Below are 27905 nucleotides of genomic sequence, written 5' to 3'. Positions count from 1 at the left end.
CTCTGGCTTCTGTGTCTCTGGGCAGATCAAGCCTGGGTGGGGATTCTTGCAGCCTCACAGCACTGTGCTCCCCTCTCTGGGCAACACTGCCCAATTTTTAAGATGGCATGCACCCTCCCAGAAGATCCCAGGGACACTGTCCCTGTGCCCAGCTCTGGGGAGGGGCTGAGGGCCTGGGTACAGATCTGCCCTAGCTACTGGTACACAGAGCCCAGAGAGGAGAGTAGGGAAGAGGTGGGAAAGGACTGGCCCCATTTCAACCCACAGGAGGCAGAATGGGCCCAGAGACTGTGAACCAGGAGGGTTCTGAGCTGCAGAGCCAGGAAGTGGTACAGCATGAAGCCGTGACTTGAACTGCACCTAAAGCAGACATCTAGGTCTAGACTGCTTGGTCATGAGCTGATAAATGCCTCCTTTTGGTGGGGCTGGCTGTCCTCTACAACCAAAAGAACTGGCAAGGCCCGCATACTGTATGGCCATGCCCTGAATCCATGAATGGAAGCCAATGAGTCTTTGCAGGGGCAGTTTTCTCCGCCCAGAAAACTCCTATGCACTCCTCAAAACCCAACTCAAGCAGCACCATTTCTGAACATGTTCAAGCCTCTCCCCTTGTCCCATACCACCCACTGACTCTTCCCTGGCAGGTCTCTCCACCTATAAGCTTGTGACCTCTGGGAGCCCACGTGCCTGCTAATACCTCTTTTCTGGTGTGCGTCCTGGGACCCGCCTGTGAAGGGCTCTGGTTGGGTGGGTGTCATTGTGCTCTGGTGCAGGGCAGAGTCAGAATTGGTCCTGAGAAGAAGAGAGAGACAGTGAGGCTTGGCCCCAACGGGGATAAAGGGATAGTCCTGGCCCCACTCTATCCATGATATGCTCATGGGACAGGGTGAGAATGGTGAGTGGTATTTGGGAGCTGTTAAACCTGCATAAAACCACAGGCACACTTTTCTCAAAAGAACCACAGCAGTGACCCTGATTTTCATCTACAAAGACTGCTGAAGACAAAAAGCTACAGTAGAAATGCCCCTCCATTCCCACCAGCCCCTCCCCACTACCACCCTTCTGTGGGCCTCTCAGCTTTGAGGGAAACACTGGTGCCTTCCTCCTGAAACTCTCTGGAGAAGGGGCCCCACGGTCCCACAATGGCCCAGCTCTGGGAGTACAAGGCCCAGCCCATCACTGTGTCCCCTTCTGGTGACAAACACCAGTGGGCAACTGTGCCACCCCAGGATGCTCAGTTGCAAACCAGGTGTAATAAGCAAAAAGGAGAGGCAGCAATAGGAGGCTCAGAGAACAACCCAGAAAGAATGCAGCCCCTGGGGAGGGGGTGTGGCATGAGAGCTGCTAGCTCTGCCTTCTGCACCAGGGATGGGGTAACTCAGTGTACTCCCAGCTGCATATGCCTGGAGGGATGGTCCCCAGAAGAGCCCCTTGGGTACCCAGAAAACTGTGGGCACCCAAGGGGAGCTGGGCAGGTCCAGCCACACGGCTGGCAATCTGGGGATGAAAGAGCAGCATGAATCCAAAAGGGACATCCTAGCTACAGAGAGTGACATGGAGGAAACTCAGTTCAAGGAGAAGAGCAGTTTACAAAGGATTGGGCCAGCTGACCTCTGACCCTGGGGCCATACAAGCAATGAGAAGCTGGTCCGGATCCCGGCTCCCCCCCAATCAGCTGTGTGTCCTTGAGTAAGTCTCCTGACCTCTCTGTGCTCACTTTCCTTATATCTAAAACGTGGAGAATAAAAGCACCGACTCCACAAAGCTCCACAAAGCTCTGTGCATTTTGTATCAGTTAATAACTATGATGGTTAAAACTGATATACGATACATGCCCAGGAGTTTAATTACATTACTGAATGATACATCATATAAATTATATTTCATACATACACATGGGTTTTTTTAAATAACTTTCAGTCTTCGGTGAAATCACCTACATATTTTTTTATGTGTGGTAAAATAAATATAACATACAATTTACCATTTTAACCATTTTTAAGTATACACTTCCATGATATAAGCATATTCACACTGGTGCACAATCATCCCACTATTTGCTGTGGGCATTAACACTAACTATATTATTGTTATTCTAAATCTTTGTAGATGATGGCACTATAGACTTTTTCCCCCTTCTAGGTACACTTATGTGTATTCCTAAACTTCTGCTAATAAATATATAATACTTATATAATCACATTTTCAGTGACTGTTCAGCAATATGAGAAACCACTCATAATATAACATTAAATGGAAAAAGGCAAGTTACAAGACTAAATATCCAACCTAATCGCAACTCTGTCTATAAAAGAAAAAAAAAAGTCATGGAAAAAGAAAAAAAAATCCCTGGAAGACTCCAAAGCTATGACCTTGGTATTACAATGATAGAGCTGGTATTACAAGGATAGAGCTGATTTCTAGAAACTTCTGAAGACTTCTTAGCTTTGTCATTTTAAAGTAACTGCATATTGGTTTTCCAAGCACAAGCATGATGTAAGTTTGTTTTTGTTTCCAACAAGAGGGCTGAGGGCCGGTTCTGGGTCACTGACCTTCTCCAGCTGGTGTCCGCGGGCGGCGAGAGGTACACGGTGCCGTACGGGCAGCTGTCCGCTTGAGTGTGAGTTAAGGGGACAGCACTGTTGGCTCAGGCCCCATCCCAAGCCCCAGGAACCTCGTGGCCAGGCTGCTGGGAGCCTGCAAACAGCTGGGGCTGCAGGGCGGGGGCCTTTCCTGCCTGGCTGCAAGCAGCCCCCGGGGTTCGGCCCTGTCCACCTAGCACTCAGCACTCACCCCCTGCAAGCACACGTGCGGGCTGCGCCCCTTCCAAGAGGGGCCTCGGCTGAGAAACTGGGGCCCGTGGGGGGCAGTGGGGAGTTTCATTCAGCTGACCTGGGTCTTGACTCTTAATTCTAGGCTGACAGGGTGGCTCCTGGGGCCCGAGGGCTCTGTCTGGGGCCTAGCTGGTCGGGCTGCCCCAGCCACGGAAATGAGAAGTGGGAAATGACAGGCTTCTCTGTTCTCAAATGCTTGGGGTGGGGGGTGCATGTCCCAAGAGCAGCCGCTCAGACTCTGGTGATGGGGGGAGGGGTGTGTGCTGGCTGGCCAAGCACCAAGGGGCGGCCAAGTCTGGAGGTGGGGGAGAAACTCTTGATGATCTCTGCTTGGCCAAGGTGCAGAGGAGAATTCTGTCTTCAGATGGAGCCTCCCTTGGATATGTCTGGGTCTGGTTCAGACCCCCCTCGGCTCAGCTGCCTCGGCTGGGCTGCCCTCTGCACGGCCCCAACATGTGGACACCCTGTCACAGTCTTTCTGGGTTCTACTGCCCAGCCAGGTGTCCAACACAGTGTGGGTCCGACCTTACCTTCCCCAACCCTCTCCGCAGCCTGCACACCCCAGCAGCCCGGGGCCTCAGTCCCATGGGCCCCGGCCCTAGCCCAAGGCCCTTTGGCTAGCCACACCGCTTCTGCCAGGGTTGCCCCACAAGTGCACCCTCCCCAGGGCTGCCCGGAGCCCCGGAGCACAGGGGGAGCCCTTATTCAGCTCAGTCAGCTAGACTCCGGGTCCTGCAGTCACCAGTAGCCCCCCTCCCGTCCTCCGGGTAAAAGATATCTGCCGTCCGTGTTTGTCCACTGACAAGGGCCGGCGATGTGGCGAGCCCAACCGGCCACGCTCTCGGTACACTCTGTCCACCAGCCCGTGGTGCCGGGTGGTTCGGCTGGTGTCCAGGCCCGAGGACTGGAAGGGTGTCTGGGCGAGGCGGGGTGGGGAGGTGGGGAGAAGGAGACCAGAAAAGAGAGAGAAACCCAAACAGTTATCAGCCATGGCCTGAGACCCAACCCAGCTCTGCCCCCAGAATGTGACCACAGGGCCCCCCAATCCTGAGTTACCCTTTGTCACCATTCTATAGCCCAGACAGGCTTCCTCCTACAGCCAGGGCCCCCAGCCTCTGAGTGCTGCCGGGGTAGGGGCGAGCCGGGGATCCTGGGCGCCGGGCGGCAGGCGTGCAGTGCGGCTGGCATGCACGGGCCAGGCAGGGCAGCGCAAGCTTGGGGCCCGGTGCCGGCTGGGGTGCCAGGGGTGCAGACGGCCCAAGCGCCCCCCAGCCTCGCCAGGTGCAGACAGGCCTCTGCCTTCTCTCTCTGGGCCTGGCTGGCCTCCTCTCCCCACCTACGTCATCCCTGGAGGGGCCTGCCAAAAGACAGCCCCCAGGGCTTCCAGCTGAGGACGTCAAGGGGCCCACCTGGCCAAGTGCTGACTCCCCAGAGGCTCCTAACTGAGCCCTGGCCGGTCTTGATTGAGATGAGCTCCCCACACCCTCCCCCACCACCTCATCCCTCCACCATGGGAGCCAAGTGCAAGCACTTTCCGGAGCCCTGGCCCGAGGCTGGGCCGGAAGGGGCTTCCTTCCAGCACCTGGGGCTGGCACGAGGCCTCCAGCCAGACCTTGCTCCCTCTCCTAGCTCCATGCCCCTGGGGCCCCTGGGAGTCTGCTCCCTGCCTGCCCTGGGGCTCTGGACCCCTCAGGCCCCTTGCCATCTGACTGGGGTGAGACTGGCAACCTTAGCCAGCTCTGGAGGCAGCCAGTACCCCCGCCCCGCCATCTGGCCCTCGAGCCCTTCTGCCTTCTCTGGGCAGTCAGGCAAAAGCAATTTCCTTCCGGAAGACTGTCACTGGCTGGAAACACTGCTCTTCCCTACCCGTCCGAATGCCTGGGCCAGTGTTCAGGGCTGACAGCTCTCCCTGGAGTCTGGGGCCCCCTGTTTCTCCCTGACCCAGAAAGAATCCTGCCAGCTTGGGTCTTTCTGCACTTTTGCCTCCGAAAGGCCTTGGGCCTGGAGACTTCAGAGACTGAGGGAAGGTGGGAACCTTGCCATCCAGGCACAAACAACGGAGGGCAGGGGCTGCTCATCACCTCCCAGAGACGCCTAGAAGGCCGGGGGGAAAACCAAGGCAGCTGAAGCAGAGCCAGAGGCAGAGAGAAGCTCGGGCCCGGCCACAGCCCGGCTCACCAGGCCGCACCTGGGACCCACACACACACATGTGCATGTGTCACAGGGACGAACCATGCAGCATTGATGCCCATGCTCGGATCCTCCAGGCGGGGGCCTCGCCCTCGTGACGCAACCACGCACGCTCCCCCACACAGGGCAGGGGAAGGTGCAGCGTGGGTCCACTTCTTTTGGCAGACAGGACACTTCCCGCCAGGCCACTGGGGTAGCCACACAGGGATACCCAGCACCCGCACACGTGCCAGGGACGCCAAGGCCTCAGCCCAGGGGCTCATTTACCAGAGAGACAGGAGCCGCCGCCAGGGCCTCCCCCAGATATCCGCTGGGCTGAAAATGCAAAGAACCGAGACTTTGAGACACTCCTGCCTCGTCCGGCCCCCCAGCGGGATGCCCAACAGGCCCCAGTGCACCCTTGGCCCAAGGAGGCTCTATGCTGGCACTAGCCATGGCCGTACTCGGGGGCTGCCCAGAGAGATGCTCCCCTTGAGGGAGAGGGAGATGGGGGAAACAGAGGAAGGGGAGAGGCAGGAAGAGGGGACAAAAACGCAAACTAGGAAGGGCCTTGACAAAGAGGTCAGACTCGTGGAGCACACTCAGGATCAGCACAACGGCCCCATGTGTCTGCTCCTGCAAGGGGGCCCTCTGAGGAGGGCCATGCTCCGAGAAGCCCGGGGGACATAGGGCTGAGCCAGGTGTACCCCGAGCCAGCCTAGGGGACCCCAGGCCAGTGCCCTGCTGCATTCCAGCAGTAGTGTGGGAGGAGGAGAAACTGGGGAGTGACTCAGGTGGGTGGGGGACTAAGCTCCATGTGGGACAGGCTGGGCTCCACCTGGCCTGTCAACACATGGATAGACATGGCTATTTCTGAGGCCCTGTCCCAACAAAGGGGCAGGTGTGTGGCCGTCTGGTGGACCTGTCCCTACAGAGCCCAGACAAGCTAGGGGTGGCCCCAGCTCCCGGCCCCGCTCCCAGGCCCACCTCACCCCTGCTTCCATCTGCAGACCAGGGTCAGGGCACAGTCTGGGGTAAGAGGCCAGTCCTGCACCCAGGTGGTGGGCCTTATCTCTCATTATTTATGATAAGGACGTGCACGGCGGCTGTGTGGCCTGCAGGAGCCGTGTTGTGTGCGTCCCTGCCAAGAAACGTTTGCAGACAAGTGGGGTCAGGCCACAGGGCCTCCTTCTGAGAATTGCTGGGCTTGCGGATTAGTGAGGCAGGATGGAGCCAAGCCCCAGAGGCCCCGAGCGGTTCCCGATGCCGCACAGCCGGCCAACAGGTGTAGCGGCTGCCGAAACGCTCTTGGGCCAGACCACAGCCTCGCTGCGGGCTCTGCTGACAGAGGACAGGCAGGGGGATCCAGGGAAGGCCTGGCCAAGCTGTCCCAGGGACAGGAAAAGAGTAGGTGGGGGCGGGGGAGGCGAGCTGCACCAATTATTTGGTGACCCCAGCTCTCCGCAGCAGCCGACACACATGCTGGCTCGCTCCCTCTGTGGCCAGGGTGGGGCCTGGATACAATGTGCACCAGGTGGGAGGCTGTAGTGGGCAAGGGCTCACCTGGAAGGGCAGATCCACGGTGCCACTCCCGATCTGGTTCACGTTGGGCAAGGACCCACCGTAGTACTGGCCCCGGCTTGGGCCCAGCTGCAGGTACTGAGACTTCTGGAGCTGGAGCTGTAAGAGAAGCTGGCAGCTGCAACGCAGGCCCGACGCCTTCCTGAGCACATCATGAAGAGTGCCACCCCAGGGGGGCGCCCAGAAAGGTACCAAGCGATGGGGTTGATGGCACCAGTCACAGAGGGTATGGGACCCTGTGACTCACATACTCAAAAGAGCCCCATGTCTCTCCACCCCAAAGAGCAGAACCAGAAACCCACAGTGCCCCCAGGCAGCTCTCCCCAGGCAAGGCAGCAGGCCCTGAGGGGGCTGCCTCCATGAACTCGGGGAGCCTTGCTGGTTCCCGTGCATCGTTTGTGAACGAGCAAGACAGTATCAGATAGACCTGGAGCCCAGAGCCCGTGGAGAAGGCCCCTTACCCACGCAGGGGAGCCATTTCTTTCCACAGCTAAAGACTGTGTTCCCGGGGCAGAGGCCAGACATCAGAAGCTGACACCAGGACACACGAGGAATTGTCTTTCCAATGGCCTGAAGCAGAGGGGCTGGCTCAGAAGCCCAGGGCTACCTTTCAAAGCACAGGGTGTATGATCCCGCCGGCCACACACATGGGGCAAGCAGGGCGGCCATATCCCGCCCAAGTGGTAAGGGGTCCTGCCCAAGCCCCCAGACTCCTTCTGCCTCTCTTGCTGGCCTCCCTGGAGCTGGGCGCAGCGGAGGGCCTTCATCTGGGATGGCTGGATGCCTGCATGGGCCTCCCCCCGTCATTCACATAAGGATCTGTCCCACTGGGCCACACCTAAGACCCAGGAGCCCAGCTCTCTGACTGGCCGGCTGCCTTGAGGTGAGGCTGGGACCTCTCCTTCTCTCCCTCGAATAGCTGATTCCACTTTCCTGGGTCCCTGGTGTAGTCAGCACCACTCGTGACCTGCAGGGCTGATGGTCCACGACACCTGTCCTGCTCCCTTGGGAGGCAGGCGTCATGTCCGAGAGGTGGTGGCCAGGCACTCAGGGAGGGTGGGCGTCCGCTCTGGCCCTGGCCAGGGCGGTTGCTAGGGTTGATACTGTGTACACAACAAGGCCGGCTCACGTTCCCTCACAAACAGCTCCTGGCAGCGCTCCGTGAGCTGGCTGCCCGCGCCGCCCCACTCTCCCACGCCGGCCCCTGCTTCCTGGGGGGGCCCAGGATACTGGAGGGGGAAGTGAGACTCGGGAACTGGCTGCCTGCCCAGTAGAGTACCTCACCCAGGTAAACAGCTGTTTCCTGTGAGCGACAGTGGAGTCAGGAGGGAGACTGACCCCATTCCATCCTTCGCGGGTGGTTCTTGGGGTCTGCGGGGCCCAGCCCAGGATCGGTCTCCAATGGCTAGAGACCTCACTGTAAATACCCCACTGTGTCCCTCCTACCCTATAGTCATGAGAGATGAAATAGGCCAGCCTCCGGCCACAGGCAGGGGGAGACCAAGCAGGGTAGGGCCCCCACCCCTGCCTGGGCATGAGTCACCTCAGACCCAAGACACCCACAGGCTTGTGTCTGAGGCTTGTGACAGAAGCCTGCCTTGCAGCCAACCCTCAAGAACCATGTGCCCCACCCCCCCACTGCCCTTCATGGCCTCGGTTTCCCCCTCCATTAGTCCAGAAGTGGGTAGGGACGCCTGGCATGTGGCACATGAAGTGCTTACAAAACAAGTATTTTTGTCAGAGGCTGAACTGCCAGCTCAGGGAGCCCCAGCATCCTGCCCAAGCACTCCACAGAGCCGCCATGTTCCAGGCCAGAGAGAGCCTGGTGTTGGGGATGATCTACAGGACCGGGGACTGACAGGAAGCCCACGCTCGCACACTGCTGGGACACCAGCCCTCCCAGGCCCCACCTCTGCCCCCTTCTTTCTAGCAACGACCTCCCACCCGCCTCCCTGTTTTGCTCCAGGACTGTCAGGCTTTGGAGCACAGCCTCTGGGTTTGGAGTGGGAGGTGTGTGGGGCCCTGCACTTCTTTGAGGCACCCGGTGCCTGTCCCCCACAGGAAAGTGTCCACCTGGCCTGGAGAGGTCTGGTCTTTGTCCCCAGTGCCTGAGAGGTGGAAGCCCTCTGGACATTCTGCCTGACAAGACTCTCTTTGTTTGCCTGCACTCTCAGGCCACACTGGGTGGTCTATGCCAACAGTGTGATTTAGGGGAGGGGTCTTGGGCCACGTGGAATCAGCTCGCCCCCTGTAGGGCTAGAGAGGCAGTCAGCCAGGTCCATGTAAGTCCCAGTAAAAAGCCAGGACCCCGAGGCTCAGGGAGCATCCCTGGATGGCAATACACCATGTGTGTGGCCACAAGGGGTGCTGGGAGAACTGAAAGCTGTCCACACGACTCCACAGACGGGGGACACCCGGAAGCTCATGCACAGAACTCTCCAGGACGCCACCCAGACACCCCTTCCCTTTGCCGTTGAAACCTGTGTCCTTTCGCTTGTAATAAACCCTAAGTGTGAGCATTTAACAGCTTCCGCGAATCCTGTGTCCCTCAAGTGACCTGCTGACCTGAGTGTGATCTTGGGGCTCCCCCCCAATGTTGCAGGAGCTGACTGCCCTCCCAGCCTTGGCCAGGAAGTCCCAGAAGCTGGGAAATGAGGTGAGAAGATGCCAGCTGGGGCCCTGCCCAAGAACCTGCTGCCTGGGAAGGAAGGACAGCAGAATGACATCACGAGGCAGGACCCGATGAGCTAAAGGTTGAAGCTCGAGCCTCTTGCTATTGCCAAGCCACAGCCCCTCGTGCATCCTTCCAGCCAGCAGTCCTCACTCTGTGTCCCCCCCAAATGGCACTTGCCCTTAGTGGGGCACAAGCCTCGCCAACAGAGCTCCATAAACCCAGCATCCAAGCCAGGGCATGTCACTCAGCAGCACCTGCTCGTGGAACAAATACACGTGTGCACACCTGAGTAAGGGAATGACTGAATACCGCTGTTCCTGCTCTCGAGGGCCAACATTCACAAGCCAGGTAACAGGCCCATTTGGAGACCACACAAGCGCCTATCAGAAGGCCCACATGGCTCCCAATACAGTTAGAGGTTCAAGGTCAAACAGGGCTTGGATGCCTCTCTCCCCCAACATCCCCCACACCCACATGGATGTTGGAAAGGGCAGTGCAGATGGGAAAGCGAGGCCCACATGAGGCCATCACGTGCTGGAGGCCAGGTGCTAGAAGAGGAGACCTGCATCTCTCAGGGCTCCCCCTTGCTTGCGGCCTGTGGTCCGATAGCCTGGGGCAGGAGTCTGCGCCTCCCGACTATGAGAGTGGCCTCCACTCCAGATTCAGAGGGCCTGGGCTAAGGGTGGGTGAGTGCCTCATTTCCCATGCTTGTACCTAAACTTCCTGCCTTCTGCTCTCCCCACCCCTTGGCCCCAAAGCACCCTGAGTCTGTGCACCCCCAGGGCCTTGGCCTGTGACAGGCCCCGCTTCTATGCCCATCCCACAGGGGCCTCCCTGACACCCCACCCAGGGAGCAGCCCCTCCAAGTCACTATCACATCAGCCTCCAGCTTGGTTTGTGTTGTTCTTTTTTTTTTTTTTAAGATTTTATTTATTTATTTGACAGACAGAGATCACAAGTAGGCAGAGAGGCAGGCAGAGAGAGAGGAGGAAGCAGGCTCCCCGCTGAGCAGAGAGCCCAACGTGGGACTCAATCCCAGGACCCTGAGATCACGACCCGAGCCGAAGGCAGCGGCCTAACCCACTGAGCCACCCAGGTGCCCCGGTTTGTGTTGTTCTTAATAAAGTTTTCATCGCAGAGGTTTTAGAGTTACAGAAAAACTGCAAAGACTGTTCTGCAACACCTCTCCCTAAAGCCACCCTCCTGCCTTACTGGGACAAAATTAGGGAAGTGGAGGTAGGCTGGCATCCCTGGCTGACCCAGACCCACTCGTGTGAAGCCTCCAGTGGGTCTCATCAGGTTTGCTGTACTGGGACCCTGTCCACCATCTCCATCCGGGACCCACCAAATAGTGGGGACTCAAGACTCACAGTGTGCTGGTCACACTGTGTCCAGCACAGGACTGTGCGTGGTCACAGAACCCCCATAAATAGTATCACGTGTCTGCCTTACCTCCCACAAGCCTGCCGCAGGCTCAAATCTTTCCAGAACAACATGTGCAGTCCCTGCCTCTCAAACCCCCTTGCTCTCAGGTCTGAACTGACTGGGCAATGGGCAGCAGGCCCTGGGGTCAGAGGTATCTGATCCACGATGGATGGCCTAGAAGCACAGCACAGACCCTGGCCATCCTGCACTCAACGACTCCCCACCCCAAGCGTTACAGATGGCACCACGAGTGTCCCTGAGTCCCCGCCACGGCTCCTTCTCAGATTTAAAGTATCAACAATAGTCCTACCACCTTCAGCGTCCCAGGGCTACCGTAACAAATGACCACAAACAGCATGGCTTAAAACAGTAAGAATTTACTCTCTCACGGTTCAGGAGATGGAAATTCAAAATCAAGGTGTGGGCACGGTTGGTTCCTTCCTTCTTGAAACTCTGAGGGAGAGTCTGTCCCAGGCCTGTCCCAGTTTCTGGTGGCTCCAGGGTTCCTGGGGTTGTGGCCATATCTCTTCAGTCTCCACCTCCATCCCCACGTGACCTTCCCCCATTGTGTGCCTCAAATCTCCCTCTCCTTTCTCTTATAATAGCTGTCACTGGATTCAGGATCCCCCCCCCCCCCCCGCCAATCAAGAATGATCTCATCCTGAGCTGTCTACCTACATCTGCAAAGACCCACCTGCCAATAAGGGCACATTCCCAGGTCCTGGGGTAAACACATGGACAGAGGTTTTGGAGGGATACAATTCAACCAAGACAGGCCTTTTTTTTTTTTTTCCCCAAAGATTTCATTTATTTATTTGACAGAGAGAAATCACAAATAGGCAGAGAGGCAGGCAGAGAGAGGGGGGAAGCAGGCTCCCCGCTGAGCAGAGAGCCGGATGTGGGACTCGATCCCAGGACCCTGAGATCATGACCTGAGCCAAAGGCAGAGGCTCCAACTCACTCAGCCACCTAGGCGCCCAAGACAGGCCTTTTGAGAGCAGCACCAGCACACGCCACTTTCCAGATGGGAAAAGCAAGACTTACTGGGCAAGGGAACTGCCTAAGACTGTTAGCCACCCAGCTTGGGAGTGGCTGAGCAGGGCACAGACTTCACTTCTGGAACTTGACCCCTGCGTGACCCCGCAGACTAGGAGGCAGCTGGACCAGAGAGTGTCAGAGGCCATGTGGCATTAAGGATAAGAGCACACCTGCTTCCCAGGGAGCCTCCTGTCAGAGCATCGCTCTGAGGACAAGTCTACCACACTGATGCCATCAACACAAGTCTCTCCATACAAAGCCGCTTGGGTTCCTGCCCCAGCCCGAGGACCCTTGTTTCCAGACAGGGCATCCCCACTTCTTGACACAGCCCAGGCCTAGACCACCTCCCTCCACTATCCCACACAAAGTCCCCTCCCCTGTCCCAACCTGACACCAGCCCTAAGTAAACAGCAGCTTCTCCAGCCTCTTCCAGCCCCACCTTGCTGATCCTCTAGCACAGTGCACATCCCCCACCTCTGTCTATGCCCACAGCCTCTGCTGGCCCGCTGGACACATCCCCCACTTGCTGGTATCTCCAGCAAGGCAGAGGGGAAGCCACAAGGCTGGGCAATGGGGGCCGGTGGCCCTGGAAAGGCCTGGTGTGACAAACACCCACACTTCTCCAGGGCAGCCCCCCAGGACCCTGCGCAGGGTGCAGCAACACCCCTACCTGCCAGCCCCACCCAGTCCTCACTCTCTAGATGAAGCTGCCCTTGGCTTTCCCCATTCCCCCCCCACCCCACCCAGCAATCGCCATGGCAACTGGCTGGCCTTCTAATGAGATTAAGGGGAACAGACCTGCTGAAGGCTGAGCTCTATCCTCCGCAAAGCCAAGGCCAGCGTGGGGGCCATGCTACAGAGGCCCAGAGAGGAGCTGTGTGCTCCAAATGGACCTTGATTCCACCCCCGCCACCACCAAAAAAGGCGTGCATGATCTGGTCCTCTGCTCTCCACCACTAGAGCAAGTCGCTGCCTCGGGGTGCTCACGCTGGCACCCCTCCCCCACTGGGTCACGCCAATGCCGTGTACCTACACAGGATCCCCTGCTCCACAGCTCAGTGTCCAAACCCACTGGACTCAGGTCCTTCTCCTCTAATCTGTCAGCCCCACAAGGACCCTGGCACAATGGAGGGGCCTGGCATCCACAGGGGGAACCTCTGTCAGGACAAACACACAAGTGTAGGACGTACTGAGGTGTACTGTGAGTCCCAAGCAGGGACCACTTTTCTCCCACAACCACATAGGACTACCTGGACGCCCTCCCCACCATTAGTAAAATGAGGCCCAAGGGAGAAGGGCCATTGCCCAAGTGCAGAGGCAAAGATCCACCTGGGAGAGGAAGGCAGAGTAAACACTCTCTGGAGAACATTGAGCACCTGGGGCTCTGAGGGAGACAGCTGGGCATGCACAGGTACCCAACCAGGAAGGTCCGTGATGGCTTTTTCTGTCCTTCTCAACTTATTCATCGAAGTAAGAGTCACATAACAGAAAAGCGCACCCTTTCCGCGTGTACGGTTCAGTGGCACACAGTACGCATGCAGTGTTAGTTGCAACCATCCCCTCTGTCCAGGTCCAGAACATTTCCAGCACCCCAAAAGGAGACCCCATTCCCATCAATAGCCCCATCCCCCTGCCCCTGGCAACCACCACCTTGCCTTCAGTCTCTACAGATCTGCCTGTTCTAAACATGTCATCTAAATGGAATCACATGTGACCCTTTATGACAGGCTTCTCTTACACAGCACTTTTTTTGTTGTTTTGTTTTGTTTTCTTAAAGTAATCTCCACACCCAACATGGGGCTCGAACTCATCACCCCAAGATCAAGAGTCACGTACTCTACCGCCTGAGCCAACCAGGTGCTCCTCTCTCAGAACCACGTTTTTAAGGTTTATCCACATTGTAGCACGTGTCGGGTATCTGCTCCTTTTTGTGGCTGAATAATACTCTATCATAGGGCTGGACCACATTTTGCTTACCAGTTCAGCTGCTGATGGACATTTGGGCTGGTTCTGCCCTTTGGCAATGGTGACCAGTGCTGCTGTGACGGAAAAGGCAAGTACCAGTATCTGTTTGAGTCCCTGTCCTCAAATCTCTGGGTAAACGGCTAGGAGTGAATGAGGGAATGAACTGCCCAGCATGGAGCCCAATGCAGGACTCGAACTTGCCACCCTGAGACCAACACCAGAGCTGAGATCAAGAGTTGGATGCTTCACCAACTGAGCCACCCAGGCGTCCCTGTTATTGTTTTATCGTCATATCTAAAAACCCATCACCCCTGAGCCGGGGAGGCTCAGTCGGCGAAGCATCTGCCTTCTGCTCAGGTCATAATCCCGGGGTCCTGGGATTGAGCCCCACATTAGGCTCCCTGCTCAGCGGGGAGCCTGCTTCTCCCTCTGCCTACTCCCGCTGCTTGTGCTCTCTCTCTCTCTGACAAGTAAGTAAAATCTTAAAAAAATAAAAACCCATCTCCTCAGCTAAGTCTGGGCTGATTCACACCTATGTTTCCTTCCAGGAGCTTTCCAGATCTCAGAGTCAGCTCTTTGGTACACTGTGAGTTAATTCTGAAGTCTCTCGCTGCCCCAGTCCCCCCTCACTGGCGGTACACCCCCCCACCCCACCCCCCACCCCCGCTGGCAGCCTGAGAGGGCTCTGCTGGGAGGAGCACCCGGCTGACCCTGCGGAAGCGTGCTGGTACGCTGGAGTGGCTCATCTAGCGTCCGCTGAGCGCGGGAGGGAATACTGAATGAATGAGGGAATGAATGAAAGCGTCACAGGCGTGTGGCCGAGCGTGGATTCCAGGCTGAGTCACCCCTGCCCCCGGCCCCCCGGCCGACTGAGACACTCCCCAGCTGCCTCCTCACTCGTTCCCAAAGTGTAAATACAGAACCAGATACACAAACACCGAGTGTGCCTCGGAATGCCTTTAATCAGGCTCCGTTGCCGCTGCCAAATTCCCAGCCCCGGCTGAATCAGAGGGTCCTCTGTGAGCACGTTCTGCTTCCCTTGTTGGTGGCGGCTGTTGAGCACAGACGTTCCGGCTGGGATGTGTGAAGGGTCCCTCGGGGCCTGAGCATAGCACAGCTGGCTCACGGGGGCCTCTTTCCCTGTGAACGAGACCCCGGCCCTGCCAGCCGGCTGCAAGCCAAACCTGGGTGGGGACTTGCAGCAGCTCTGGGACGGGGAGACACAGCTTCACCTCCATTTTACAAGGGGGGGAACTGAAACACTGAGGGACTACAGGCTTGCCCTGAGGTCACTCGGTGACAGGAGGGGGCCTCAGTTACAATCCAGGGACTTTCTCCAGCGAGGCCCACAAGGTCCTTTCAAATGCTCTGCTTTCTGCCTCTGGGCCCCTGCACCCAACTCATTCTTTTTCTGGAAACTTCCATGGAGTTCCTTCTCATCATTTAGGTTTCAGCTCAAACATCACCTCCTTAAGAAGCTCTCCTCAACCCCCTCCTTCTAAAATAACCCTCTGTATTCATTCTGGCCGCCCCAACAAAATGCCACAGACTGGGCGGCTTGAATGACACTTACTTCTCCAATTCCGGAAGCTAGAAGTCCAAGACCAGGGTGCTGTCCCTGTAAGAGCCCTCCTGCCGGCTTGCAGAAAGCCACCTTCTCCGTGTCCTCATGTGGCCTTTCCGGGTGGTGCGTGCGGGTGGAGAGGATGCTCTCTCCTCGCTCTCCCTCTTCTCATAAGGATGCCTGTCCTAGCAGATCAGGACCCCACTCTTATGACCCCAATGCACCCTAGTCACCTCCTCCGCACAGACCCTGTCTCCACACACCGGCATGCTGGTGATTAAGGCTTCCACGTAGGAATCTGGGGGACATGCTTCAGTGCACGACACTCTCTCACAGATATGCTGCCTGCCGGTGTCTGTCTGGCAGGCTGGCCTGTCCTCACAGGCCCCTATGATCACCTCAGGGACCAGAGCCTACCTCCAGGTAGTGACCCCTGGAATGGGAAACCTCAGGCTGAGTCCTCTGGGAACACTCCTTGCTAGCCAGTCCCAGACAAAGCCCGGGGACCCCGGAAGTATCCCAGCAGGAGCCCCCAGGATGCAGGGTGCGGCGGCCTATGAGGTGCCCAGAGCCTGGCCCTGGAGAGCCCCAGGGTCAGTGACGTGAGAATGACAAACAGCGCATGCTCCGGGCTAGCGAGCCATGATGGTGGGAAATCAGGAGCACCACTGCCCCAATATAAAATGACGCTGCTACTCGCCTGGGCTATGGGCTGGCGCGGGGGGAGAGTACCCAGAGAGCAGCTCAGGTGGCTGCAAGGGTGTGTGACAGAGCAGGAACAGCCTGAGGTGGATCAGCTCAGCCCCTGCACTGGGCTGGCCAGTGTCCCCCAGATTCACACCCAAGCAGATCCTCAGAATGGGACCTTGTCTGGAAAGAGAGTTTTTGCAAATGAAATTAGTTAAGACTCTTGAGATGAGATCATCATGGTTTTAAAAAGGTTCCTAAACCCTAATTACCATTGTCCTTATAAGAAGGGGACACAGAGGGGCACCTGGTTGGCTCAGTCGGTAGAGCACGTCACTCAGACTTGGGGTGGTAAGTTCGATCCCCACATTGGGTGTGGAGATTACTTAAAAAAAAAAAAAACACTCTTTAAAATGATAAGAGGACACAGAGACACAAAAAAGGCCACGTGAAGATGGAGGCAGAGATCGGGGTGATGTAGCCACAAGACAAGAAACTGCAAAGGTTACTGGAAGCCTCAAGAAACTGGGAGAGAGGCCTGGGACAGATCCCCCTGCAGAAGCCCCAGAAGGATCCAATGCTGCCCACACCCCGACCTCTGACTTCTGTTGTCTGGAACTGCGAGAGAACAGATTTCTGTCATTTTAGGCCTCCCAGCTGACGGTTCCTTGCTGTGGCAGCCCCAGGAAATGAACACCTGCAGAGCAGAGTCCATGGGGGTCCAGGGGGAGGTAGGGCCACTCAGAGCCAAGCTTGGGGCAAGAGGGGACCCGAAAATTAAACAGTTGGGGAAAGCCGACCATGGGGACCCACAAAGAATGAGCTAGGAAGGGACCAGGCAGAGGGAACAGCAGGGGCAGAAGTGAAGGCCCAGGGAGAGAGGGAGGACGGACAAGGCCAGGTCAGCTCTGATGGGCGCGCACTGCGGAGGGGCAGGCTGGGCAGTGCTGGGCCCAGACCAGGGCAGCACGAGGGACAGTGACTCCGGGGCTGGAAACACCACAGTGGGCTCACCAGCCAAGGGAGTCTCGGCACATCAGCAGCAGCGAGAGGGCCCATCCCCAAAACACACCTCCCTGTTAGGTCATGGGAGACTCCATCCATGACCTCATGCCAACCCCAGCCCCAGGTCCCCGGGGACTGCAAGAGGTGGAGTGAGAAGAATGTAGGGTATCACGTTCTGGCTCATGGGCCTCCCGCCGGCGTGAGGGCACCACAGCCTACAGGCCTGGGGTGGGATCTGGTGAGCTGGGGCCTGGGCGGCACGACCCCTCCCATTCCCTCACCCACATACTGATTGCAGGGTCGCAACACATCGTCATTGGACCCCACGGGGCTACGCACAGCAGGCCAGGGGGGGTCTAGCATTCACTCACCCGCCTCTGCACTGTATAAGCCCAGGCAGGCCCAGAGGAGGCGTGAGGGCCCCAAGTGGGAGATGGGGCAGTACTTGACAGGGTCCATACGTGGCTCAAAAGCAAAGCCCAGCGCCACCAGCACAGCCAACAACAGATGCAGGCCGCCTTCTGCTGTCATCTGCTGGAGGCCACGGACAACCCACACTGCTCCGGCGGCTTTTCACATTCCCCTATCTGCTCCCCCTAGTTCCACGTCACGGTGGCCATGGAAGAGGAAGCCGACTGGCCCACAGGGGACAGGGTGACCAACACCCGAGAGGCACCCCACCCCCCAACGATCTGAGTGCCGGTTCCCACAGCATAGCCGAGCATGTTCGCTGCTGGCCAGCGTCCCCTGAGACAGGCAGCTGGCCCCGGCACACATCAAGGCCCCGTCCAAAGGTCCAGGGGCAGCTGGCTTCACCTGTGACTTCTGGAAGCTCTCCCAGCCTCGGCGAGAGGCTCTGGGGAGGCCACAGGGCTGGAGGACTCATGGCCAGGAGGCCTCAAGAAGGAGGCAAATGGCATCAAGTCAACTTCTAAAGACCAGGCTTAAACAAGTCACTTCGAGCTGCTGGTTATGACTACGTCCTAGTGTGATTTGCTTTCGGGAGACGATAAGATCTAGATCACTGATATTTTTAAGTCCAAACCATTTGGACCCTGCAGCTCTTTCCGGGTTTTGCTCCCCCACCACCCATTCTACACAGCTAATCAAGCTGAAAAAGCCTGGGAATAAAGTGCGGGACAAAGCCAATCAAGTTCCTCGCCTCATAACAAAAACAAAGAGCCAGAATGAGGGAGAGGGGTGAGCACAGGGTGGGCGGCAGGGCGCTGGGAAACGGGAGCTTCTCCAAGGGCAGGGATCCTGACCCCAGAGGCTCTCTGTCCACTCCCACTCTTGGGCACTCAACAAGTTTCCTGGGGCTGCCGTGACAGAAGACCACACTTCACAGGGATTCAAACAACAGGAATGTATTCCCTCAGCAGGTCAGAGGCCAGACAACTGAAATCAAGGTGTGGCAGGGCTAGACCCTTCCAGAGGCCTGTCGGAGAATCTATCCAGGCCTCTCTCCTGGCTTCTGGAGGCTATCAGCAGTTCCGTGGTATCCCTGGGCTTGTGGACGCCTCATTCTGACCCATACCTCTACATTCACACAGCCTTCTGCCTGTGTGTCTCTGTGCTGCCTTCTTGTAAGGACACCAGTCTCTGGTGAGGGGTTCTGTGAGAATGGGGAGGGCTCCCCAAAGACCCTGGGGAGGGACAGCCCACTTGGATGGTGCTGGGGAAGGGGGATGCTCAGGGTGCAGACACCCCACAGAGTTGGTTTTTTGTTTTTTAAGATTTTATTATTTATTTGACAGAGAGAGACACAGCAAGAGAGGGAACACAAGCAGGGAGAGTGGGAGAGGGAGAAGCAGGCTTCCCACCGAGCAGGGTGCCTGATGGCAGGGCTCGAGCCCAGGACCCCGGGATCCTGACCTGAACAGAAGGCAGATGCTTAATTAAGACTGAGCCACCCAGGTGCCCCATGAGGCCCCACAGAGTTTAGAGAGGAGATTCCCCCTACTCAGGCCAAGGGGTCAGGGGAGTGGCAGGTGTGTGATCCCACATATGGACAGCAGGTCACAGACATCACCCTGGTATACTCAAGACACAGGGGCCTCCCCAGCTCCAGAGAGGCCCCTCCAAAAAGGGCATGAGGTTGGGAGGGGCAGGTAACCATGGTGAGGCAAACGGGGTGGGGGGTGGGCAGGCAACAGGGTTGGAAGCCCCTAAACTGACAAAGTCAAGAACACAGTAACAGCAAGATCCAGCACGTGTCTCCCCGTCATGGGGGTGTCACTGAAGCACTCAAGGTGGGTCAACTCAGGTACGTGCAGTGGGTTCACGCGAGCCCTGGAAAACTCATGTCCCCATCCTCACCCCGGAACCTGTGACTGACCTTATTTAGAAACAAGGTCTTTGCAGATGTAAATTAAGATAAGTATATTAGAAAGAAGAAATCTTCCTGTGTTTGCCGGGTGGGTCCTCAATCCAAAGACAAGTGTCCTTATAAGGATGCACAGGGACAAGGCCATGTGGAGATGGAAGCAGAGACTGGGCTCACACAGTACAAGCCAGGAACTACCAGCATCCCCAGGAGCTGTAAGAGACCCGGAAGTATCCTCCTCCAGAGCCCTCGAGATGGCGTGGCCCTGTGACACCCTGACTTCAGATATCTGGCCTCCAGATGGTGGGATAACAAACTTCTGCTGTTGTAGCAGAAGTCCCTCGTTATAGCAGCCCTGAGACACGCACAGGCATGGTGCCCCTAAGCCAGGACACGGGCTGCCATCTCCCCTGCCCAGGGGAAGCTGAGGCCAGGTGGGTAGGCCCTGAAGCCCAACCTCATACCAGGAAACCCAACCCCCCCAAACACAGACAGCACCTCGTTAGCTCTTCCTTTTAACGTGAACATGAAATTGACATCCCACAAGCACAAAAAACAACATACCTCCGCCCCAGCCCGAGACCTAACGGCTGTCACTGTCACGTCGTCTTGGCCTCCACAAAGAGGGGGCCCCGAGGAGGCTGCGGGTGACCTGTGTTTGCACCACACTTCCCTCCACATGATGCGGGAGGTCACGACTGTTGACGCACTGACTCATGGCTGGCCTTCCAGGGGCTCTGAGGCAATGGCGGCCAGCGGGCAACCCTCTCCGTCCATCTGGGCCCTGCAGCCCTCCTGCTTAGAAAACTCCCCCTTCCCTCTGGCTTAGAAGGGTTCATGGCTCTTTAGGCATCCCCACCCCCAAAGGGCCCCAAAGCAGGAAACACCAAACAGATAAGCACATGCCCTAGAGTTCCCCACAGGGTCCCCCAGCCAGCAGGCACCAAGCCCATTGCTGGGAACGCCGCCCTGAAGCGGCCACAGCCACAAACATCTGACATGTTAAACTGTGTCACGTTAAAACTGTCATGTTAAACTGGAGTGTGGTGGTGCTACATGTCCCGAGGCTGGGCGGCCCCATGGCCCCAGGGCCCCACAGTGCTCCGTTCCTGCTGGCCTTAGGAGGACGGACACTCACCCTTCCCAGGGCCTCTTGCATCCACACCTGGCTCCCAGGTACTTCCTGAGCACTGGCTTCAGGGGCAGGAACACCAGGGCAGACAGGGACAGATATGGTGGGGAAGCTGAAGGTCAGGGGTAAATAAACGTATAACCTGTAGATGGGCCATTCACAACGGCCAAGGTGGGGAAACAACCCCACGATGAAGGTGTAACTAAAATGCGACCCATCTGTACAGTGGAACATCATTCAGCCATAAAAAGGAGGAAACCTCGGACACAAACTACAACATGGACAAACCTTGGGAACTTTATGCTGAGTGAGAGAAGCCAGACCCAAAAGACCACACCATGTGTGATTCCACGTATACAAAATGTCCAGCATAGGCAAATCCACAGAGCCAGAAAGCAGATATGTGTGTGCCAGGGGCTAAGAGCAAAGAGGTGGGGAGTAAGAGTGACTGCTCAGGGGGACAGGTCTTTCTTTGGGATTGATGAAAATGTTCTGGAATGAGACAGACAGCCTGACGGCAACTGTGAATACACTGAATGCCACTGAACTGTTCACTTAAAAATGGTGAATTTTAGGACTCCTGGGGGGCTCAGTCGGTAGAGCGTCTGACTCTTGGTTTCAGCTCAGGTCATGACCTCGGGCTCCTGGGATCAAGCCCCCACGTCAGGCTCCACGCTCGGCAGGGGGGCAGGGATGTGGGTGGCAGTCTGCTTGAGATTCTCTTGCCCTCCGCCCCTCCCCCACTACATGCCTGCCTTCTTCCTCTAAAATAAAGGAGATGAATCTCCAAAAAATATATGATAAATTTGATCTTTTTAAAAAAAAATACTTTATTTATTTATTTGACAGAGAGAGATCACAAGCAGGCAGAGAGAGAGGAGGAAGTAGGCTCCCTGCCGAGCAGAGAGCCCTATGAAGGGCTCGATCCCAGGACCCTGGGATCATGACCTGCATCAGACAGGGAACCTACTTCCCCCTCTCTCCCAGTCTGCTGCTCTGCTTACATGTGATCTCTCTCCCTCTCTGTCAAATAGATAAATAAAATCTTTAAAAAATTAAATTAAATTAAAATAAGCATTGGGGGTTCTTGGCAATCCTTGGTGCTTCTTGGCTTGTGGATGCCCTCATAGCAACCTCCACCTCTGTCCTCACGTGGCCTTAGAAGGACACAAGTTCATTGGATTCAGTGCTCGCCCTACTCCAGATGATCTCATCTCCAAATATTTAACTTAGTCACATCTCCAAAGATCCTTTTTCTAAAGTGGGTCTCGGCCACATATTCTGGGGCTTAGGACCCAGACACAGATGTCTGGGGGATACCATGCAACCTGCTCCACCAGGGTTGCTGTAAGACTGACGGGGAGCAAGGGGTGTCCGGTGTGCACATGGCCTGTGTCCGTGCCCAGCCCTGGCCTGCCAGTCCCTGGCCAAGTATCTAGCCCAGTTTGTAATCATTTGCGCTCAGTTTCCCATCTGCAACACAGGGCTCTCCGGTAAGACTGAGTGCACAGATGATTCTCCCACAGGAAGCGTCACGTGGTGACCAGGATGCAGTAAGCCTGTGCACAGACATCAGGGGCCCACAGTGCTTGTCCACAAAACCCATGGCTCTGGGACCAGACAGCAGAGACCCCACCCACATTTGGCTAAGCCTCTGGCCTCAGTGTGACCCAGGTAACCCCCATGTGCTTGAATGTAAGGCAGGTATGTCGCCGTACCTCTCCGTGGGCCTCACCGAGGGCCAGGGGACCCACCCGGTGGAGGATCCGTTGTGGGATGAACTGCGTCGCCCCAAAATCTACATCCATGTCCTGACCACCCTGTTCCTGGGAATGTGACTTTATCTGGAGACTGAAGATGACATTAGTTAAGACAAGAGCATACTGGAGTAGGACATGCCCTGATCCCCTGACTGGTGTCTTATTGAGAAGGAGCAGACAGAGACGCACAGACACGGAGAGGACCACACGGAGACGGAGGCAGAGACTGGGTGACACAGCCATAAGCCGAGGAATGCCAGAGCCTCCAGAAGCTGTAAGGGAGCAAGGAAGGAATCTCTCCCAGGGAGCCTCTGGAGGGAGCACAGCCCTGCCGACCACCTGATTTTGGACCTCTGGCCTCCAGAACTGTGAGAGAATCAGTTTCCGGTGTTTAAGCCCCCCACTTTGTGGTTATTTATTACAGTGGCCCCAGGACACTAAGAATGTCCACGAGACCCCACACGTACATGCGTGCGGTACATAGAAGAGAGCGAGAGAAAACTTAAAACCTGTCCTTTCTCCGCCTTGACTCTGAACACAGCCCGAAGGTGCACGCAGCTTCTGGAGCGAGCGAGTACACGTCTCTATTTGTAGCTGAGGGAACAGATCCTTCGCAGTTTAATTTTAAATCTTGTCACCAATTGGATAACACATATCACCAGCCGGAACGCTGGCCACTAGAAACGGGGGCTGCCTCCCAGTGAGTGGCCCCCCAGCCGGCCGAGGCAGGGAGCCAGACGGGGATGCTGCCGCCAGAGCGGGTCCCACACCTCCCCCGGCCCGGCCCACCTGGAAAAAAGCAGGCTGTGACAGGTGCATGACCGGCCTCGGGGAGGAGGGTCCCAGAGGTGACATGGAAGTCAGCCTTTCCCCAGCCAGGTGGGCAGCGCCTACCAGCCTCCCCTATCCCAGGTACCGCAGGGCGGTCTGCCAGCAGCAGCCGCGGGCTGATACCAAACAAATGATTTTTGAAAACGGCACCCACATGCTGACACATAGCCTTGCTGGGGTTCTGGGAGGAAACCACCTCCTGCGAGCAGTTCCTTCAATGCTGCCTCCCCCCAGATGGCTGGCAGGGGCCATGGGAAGATAAGACAAAAGCGAGATGCCCTCATTACCACGGGCCCAAAATAGCTTTATGCTCCATTTTTTAGACATAGCACAACTATGGAGTTACATAATAACAACGAAAGCCATTTTGTGGTCTGGAAGGCAGGATCCTGAAGGCCACCCAGACCCCCTCTGTACCCCCTGGATACCTGTCTTGCTCCAAGCCCCCCCAAGACCCCAAATACCCAGGGGCAGCACCCACTGCAGGTAAGGGGACGGAGCAGGGTCGGCCCTCCAGCTGCCTCACTGCCCTCAGACCACAAGCTCAGCCTCGTGAAACGGGCCCCATACAGAACCATGTGTGGCTCAGGTAGCTGGACAGGCGACATGGCAGAGAGACCATGAAGAGGTGAGGCCGGAGGGCTTGCCAGGATGGGCTGGGGTGAAGCCTGAGCACTGCCCTGAGGAAGTAAAGGGCTGGCAGGGGAACACCGAGGGGTCTACTCAGGCCCCTTTCTCCCAGCAACTTAACCTCCAGGGCCACGTGCGACTCACCCCTGGTCCCAGCCCGTGTCATCTCACACCGGGACACCCACACCACCTCCTTCCCAGTTCTCCTGTCTGAAGCCTTCTTCCCTGCACACCGCTGCCAGGAACGCTTCCTCTCCTTTTCTTGATTAATGAAGTTCAAACCAGGGGCACCTGGGTGGCTCAGTGGGTTAAAGCCTCTGCCTTCGGCTCAGGTCATGATCCCAGGGTCCTGGGATCGAGCCCCACATCAGGCTCTTTGCTCAGCAGGGAGCCTGCTTCCCTTCCTCTCTCTGCCTGCCTCTCTGCCTACTTGTAATCTCCGTAAAATAAATAAATAAAATCTTAAAAAAAAAAAGTGAAGTACAAACCACATCACACTCCTGTTTTAAACACACCAGTAGGTTGCCACCCTACTTAAAATAAAACCCGACCCCGGTTTCGCAGCTCCTGAACACATTAAACAGAGTTACCACACAACACAGCAACTCCACTCCTCAGCACACACCCCAACAAAACGAAGACTAACAGCTACACCCACACTTGCACACCCAGGTTCCCAGCGGCCAGAAAGGTGGGAAGAGCCCAAGGGTCTGCCGCCAGATGAATGGATAAACAGAACAGAGGGCATCCACAGGATGGAATTATTCAGCCATAAACAGGAACGAAGCCCGGACACATGCTACAACCCAGAAGAACCTCAAAAACCCCATGCCCAGTGAGAGAAGCCAGTCACAAAAGACCACATGGTTCATGATTCCATGCATGTGAAATGTCCAGAACAGACATGTCCGCAGACACAGAAAGCAGATCACCAGGTGCCGGGTGCTGAAGGAGTGGGGCAGGGAGTGTCTGCTCGTGGGGATGGGGTTTCCTTCCTAGGGTCACGGAAATATTTCAGAATGAGATGATGGTGTCAGCTGTACAACACTGTGAATGTCCTAAGTGGCATTTGGCTGTTCATCTGAAATGGCTAATTTTATGTTCTCTCAAAGTCACCTCAATAATAAATAGATGACCGATGAAAATCAAACCAGACCCCATTACCATGCTGGCCGAGCCTTGCCATCTTGGCCCTTGCTCCCTGTTCCACCTACCGGGTCTTCCTCCTGCTCCAGGAGATGGCCAAGTCCCTCGCCCTTGGGACCTCTGTCTGTGCCGGCCCCTCCACCTGCCCAGCTCTGGGATGGCTGTGTCCCAGCCTGGGGCTGGCACACCGAGCCCCCTCCTCCAAGAAGCCTTGCCTCATCCCCAAGCCTCATCAGCTCCCTACCTCCGTCCCCGGGTGCTGGAGGACAGGAGCAGTGTCACAGCTGCCTGGGGTAGCATGGGGGTTGCCCCTGAGGACAGGAAGGCCTGGCCCCTTGGCTCTGCCAGCGCACAGTGGTTCTGCCCCTGCATGCGGGGTACGGTGGCAACCCTGATCCTCTTCACGGACCCCTGAGAGGACTGAAGCTGGGCTTGACCCCGAGGACTGCCATCTGGAAGCTATTAATGCACCCAGGACAGAGAACCTGGAAGAGAGAGACCTTGTCCTGAGCTCCACACACCCTGGACGCCCCGTAAACTAGAAGACCCCCTGGGAGCGAGTGCCGGGTCAGAGGACACCCTCCTCGGCCCTTGACTGAAGCCCACTTGGATGCCCACTCCCTAATGCAGCAGCCCTCTTTCCTGCCCCACCTCACGCTTGTCAGGATCCTCCTGGAGCCCCCAAATTCATGCCTCCCACCCAGCGCCTGCATGCTCCTGAGGAGACTGTACAGACAGCCCGGGCGAGCATATGTTCACACTCTTCCTCACATGTGTATGCACAGAAGCACGCATGCGCACCCAGGCATACACACCAACACAAACGTGTTCATACACACCCAGCTGCCGAAGGCATACACGCAGACACAAGTGCACACTACTTATCCACACTCTCCTGTGTGCACACTTGTTCACAAATGCGCATGCTCGCTCACTTATGCACGCTGACCTGTGCACACCTTCCTGTTGTCCCCTGGGACACAGTCCCCCGACTCGTTCCCACACCTGCTCTAGTGCCAGGCCCTGCCACCCCCAGCCATCACCTGCTCCCACTGCTACCCACCGGGTCTGAGCCCCAGCACCTCTGGCTCCAAAAATGCAAAAGTCTCCCGCCTGGGCACCTGAATCAACTCCACAGTCCCCAACCCCTTCTGCAGGTGGCAACCAGAGTCTTGCCCAACTGCCTACCTGAGCAGAGGGCCTCTCCTCACTGGGCCCTCTGACCCCCACTTCCCGAGGAGCCTCTACCAGCACAGGCCCTGCTCCCCCCGACCACACTTACCCCGGGCTCCACAGAAGCTGCATGCCAGCACTACCTCCAACAAGGATCCTTGGGCCAAGGTCCCCTCCTTGGGCTGCAGGATGGGGGGGGCACGGCTGTTGTGCACCCCCGTGGAATCCTCAGAGCCCCCAAGACTTCTTCCCGCCTGCAGCCCAGTGTGGGGCCTGCCCAGAGCATCGAGCCCTCTCTGCGGCCCCCCGCATCTCACAGCATGCATGCCCTGGGCTAGAACCGCAGGGATGCACGGGGCAGCCCCGCACCACAGCAAAGCGGGAGCCACGCTGGGCAGGAGCACCAACCGCGGCAAGCCCGGCTAAGGAAGACGAGCCGGCGCCAAGCAGGGCAGGCATGCTAACTCCTCGGCCAAGATGAACCGCAAGACCCAGGACAACTCAGAAAGATGCCAGACCTGGGGGTCCACCTGCACATGGGCAAACAGCACTCCCTTCTGGGCTCTGAAAGTTCCATGACAAAGGCAGAGTGTGATGCCAGTGCACCGAGGAGTGTGGTGGAGTGGGAAGACAGGGGTGTCCGTGGAGGGTGTCAGGCGGTCGAGGGGGATGCTCTACCCCGAGCTGGGCTCCGAGGCTTCACCGTGCTGTTGCCTCATTCACAGAGCTCCTGTTGCTGGCTGAATTATGTCCCCCCCAAAAGATATGTCCAAATCCTAACCACTGGACAGGGGAATGTGACTTTGAAAATGGGGTTATCTGCAGATGTGATCAAGTTAAGCAAGGCCACTCTGGAGTGGGGTGGGCACTAACCCGATGATGGGTGTCCTTCTGAGATGATGGGACAGAGACACACCAGGGAAGGCAGATGCCACAGTGATGCGGCCACAGGCTGAGGACGATGGGAACCGCAAGAAGCTGCAAGAGGTCAAGGAAGTCTCCTCCCCCAGGGCTCCTGGAAGGAATGAGGGAGCCTGGCAACACCTTAATTTCAGACTGCTTGCCTCCAGGATATGAGACAATAAATTCTTGTCGTTTTAAGTTACTCAGTTTGTGGTCATTTGCTGCGGCAGCCCCTAGGCACTAAAACACACAATACCAGAACCTTGGGAATATTCCCAGAAGAACCTCCCCAAGACTGCCCTCAGGCCATGCGCCCCAGAGCCCAGGGGGAGCAGCAGGGGCCCTCAGAGGCACTGAAGGAGGGCAAGAAAGGTGCAAGCAACAGGATCTGGCCGGGGGATGGAGGCCCCTGAGGTCATCACCAGCCCTAGGACGGCAGATGGGGGGTAACAATGCCCCAGTCCTGCCATCCTGCAATACTGAAAACTCCGCAGAAACCCTTCTGGTGAGCACGGCACAGGCCCACCAGGAGACACATCTGATCAGTGGACAGAAGGCTGCCCTGGTCTGTTCTCAGAGCATCGCTTTGTTGCAAATATATCCCCAGGTCCACACTGGGAGGCTGCTCAGACTCCACTGAGGGGGCTCCCTCATGTCGGCACACTAAGCCACCTTCCTGAAAATGGAACCGATGTGATATCTGGTGCCCTTGTGACCCCCTGCTTCAGACGGCCTGCCTGGCATCGTGGCATAGGCTGCAAGCCGATGGGGGTGCTATGTGGGCCCTGGCCAGCACCCTCACTCCGAGGCCCCTGGGCAGGCCCCCGTGCACAGACAGGAAGCCAGCACAGACTGCTCACGGGGACCACGTGGCTGCTATTTTCAAAGTGGTTTCCACACTCACACGCCCTCCCGCTAGGGCAGAGAATGGACTGCATGGGTCTGGAGCACAGCTGGGTTGGGGACTCAAGGGCAGCCATGGCATAAGCACCCAGGAGCGACCCCTGCGCACACAAAGGGTTTCCCCACTCCGATCCATGCCCTGAGTGTGCTGCGTCACAT

At 57.0% G+C, this 27905-nt stretch overlaps 2 protein-coding genes across 9 annotated transcripts in view; both read right to left on the bottom strand.

Annotated features, from left to right (window-relative positions):
- The window catches only part of UPF1 (UPF1 RNA helicase and ATPase), a 222477-nt gene that overhangs the window by 107477 nt on the left and 87095 nt on the right, over positions 1–27905 (bottom strand). The gene's annotated exons all lie outside the window — the stretch shown is intronic.
- CRTC1 (CREB regulated transcription coactivator 1) overlaps positions 1–27905 on the bottom strand; it is a 77125-nt gene that overhangs the window by 27427 nt on the left and 21793 nt on the right. For 5 of the 8 annotated variants that reach the window (XM_059160573.1, XM_059160567.1, XM_059160571.1 and 2 more), the window contains exons 2-6: positions 6567–6683; positions 5292–5339; positions 3613–3750; positions 2553–2614; positions 698–792 (exon numbers count right to left, since the gene is read on the bottom strand). In XM_059160573.1, coding sequence (XP_059016556.1) covers positions 698–792; positions 2553–2614; positions 3613–3750; positions 5292–5339; positions 6567–6683 — 460 coding nt within the window. The remainder of the gene's footprint in view (positions 1–697; positions 793–2552; positions 2615–3612; positions 3751–5291; positions 5340–6566; positions 6684–27905) is intronic. The other 3 variants (XM_059160568.1, XM_059160574.1, XM_059160575.1) reach the window with 1 other exon arrangement.

The sequence above is a fragment of the Mustela lutreola genome, chromosome 2, assembly GCF_030435805.1.
Source record: "Mustela lutreola isolate mMusLut2 chromosome 2, mMusLut2.pri, whole genome shotgun sequence".
Taxonomy (NCBI): domain Eukaryota; kingdom Metazoa; phylum Chordata; class Mammalia; order Carnivora; family Mustelidae; genus Mustela; species Mustela lutreola.
The sequence above is the reverse complement of the archived record's forward strand: the minus strand, read 5'-3'. Positions and strand labels throughout refer to the sequence as shown.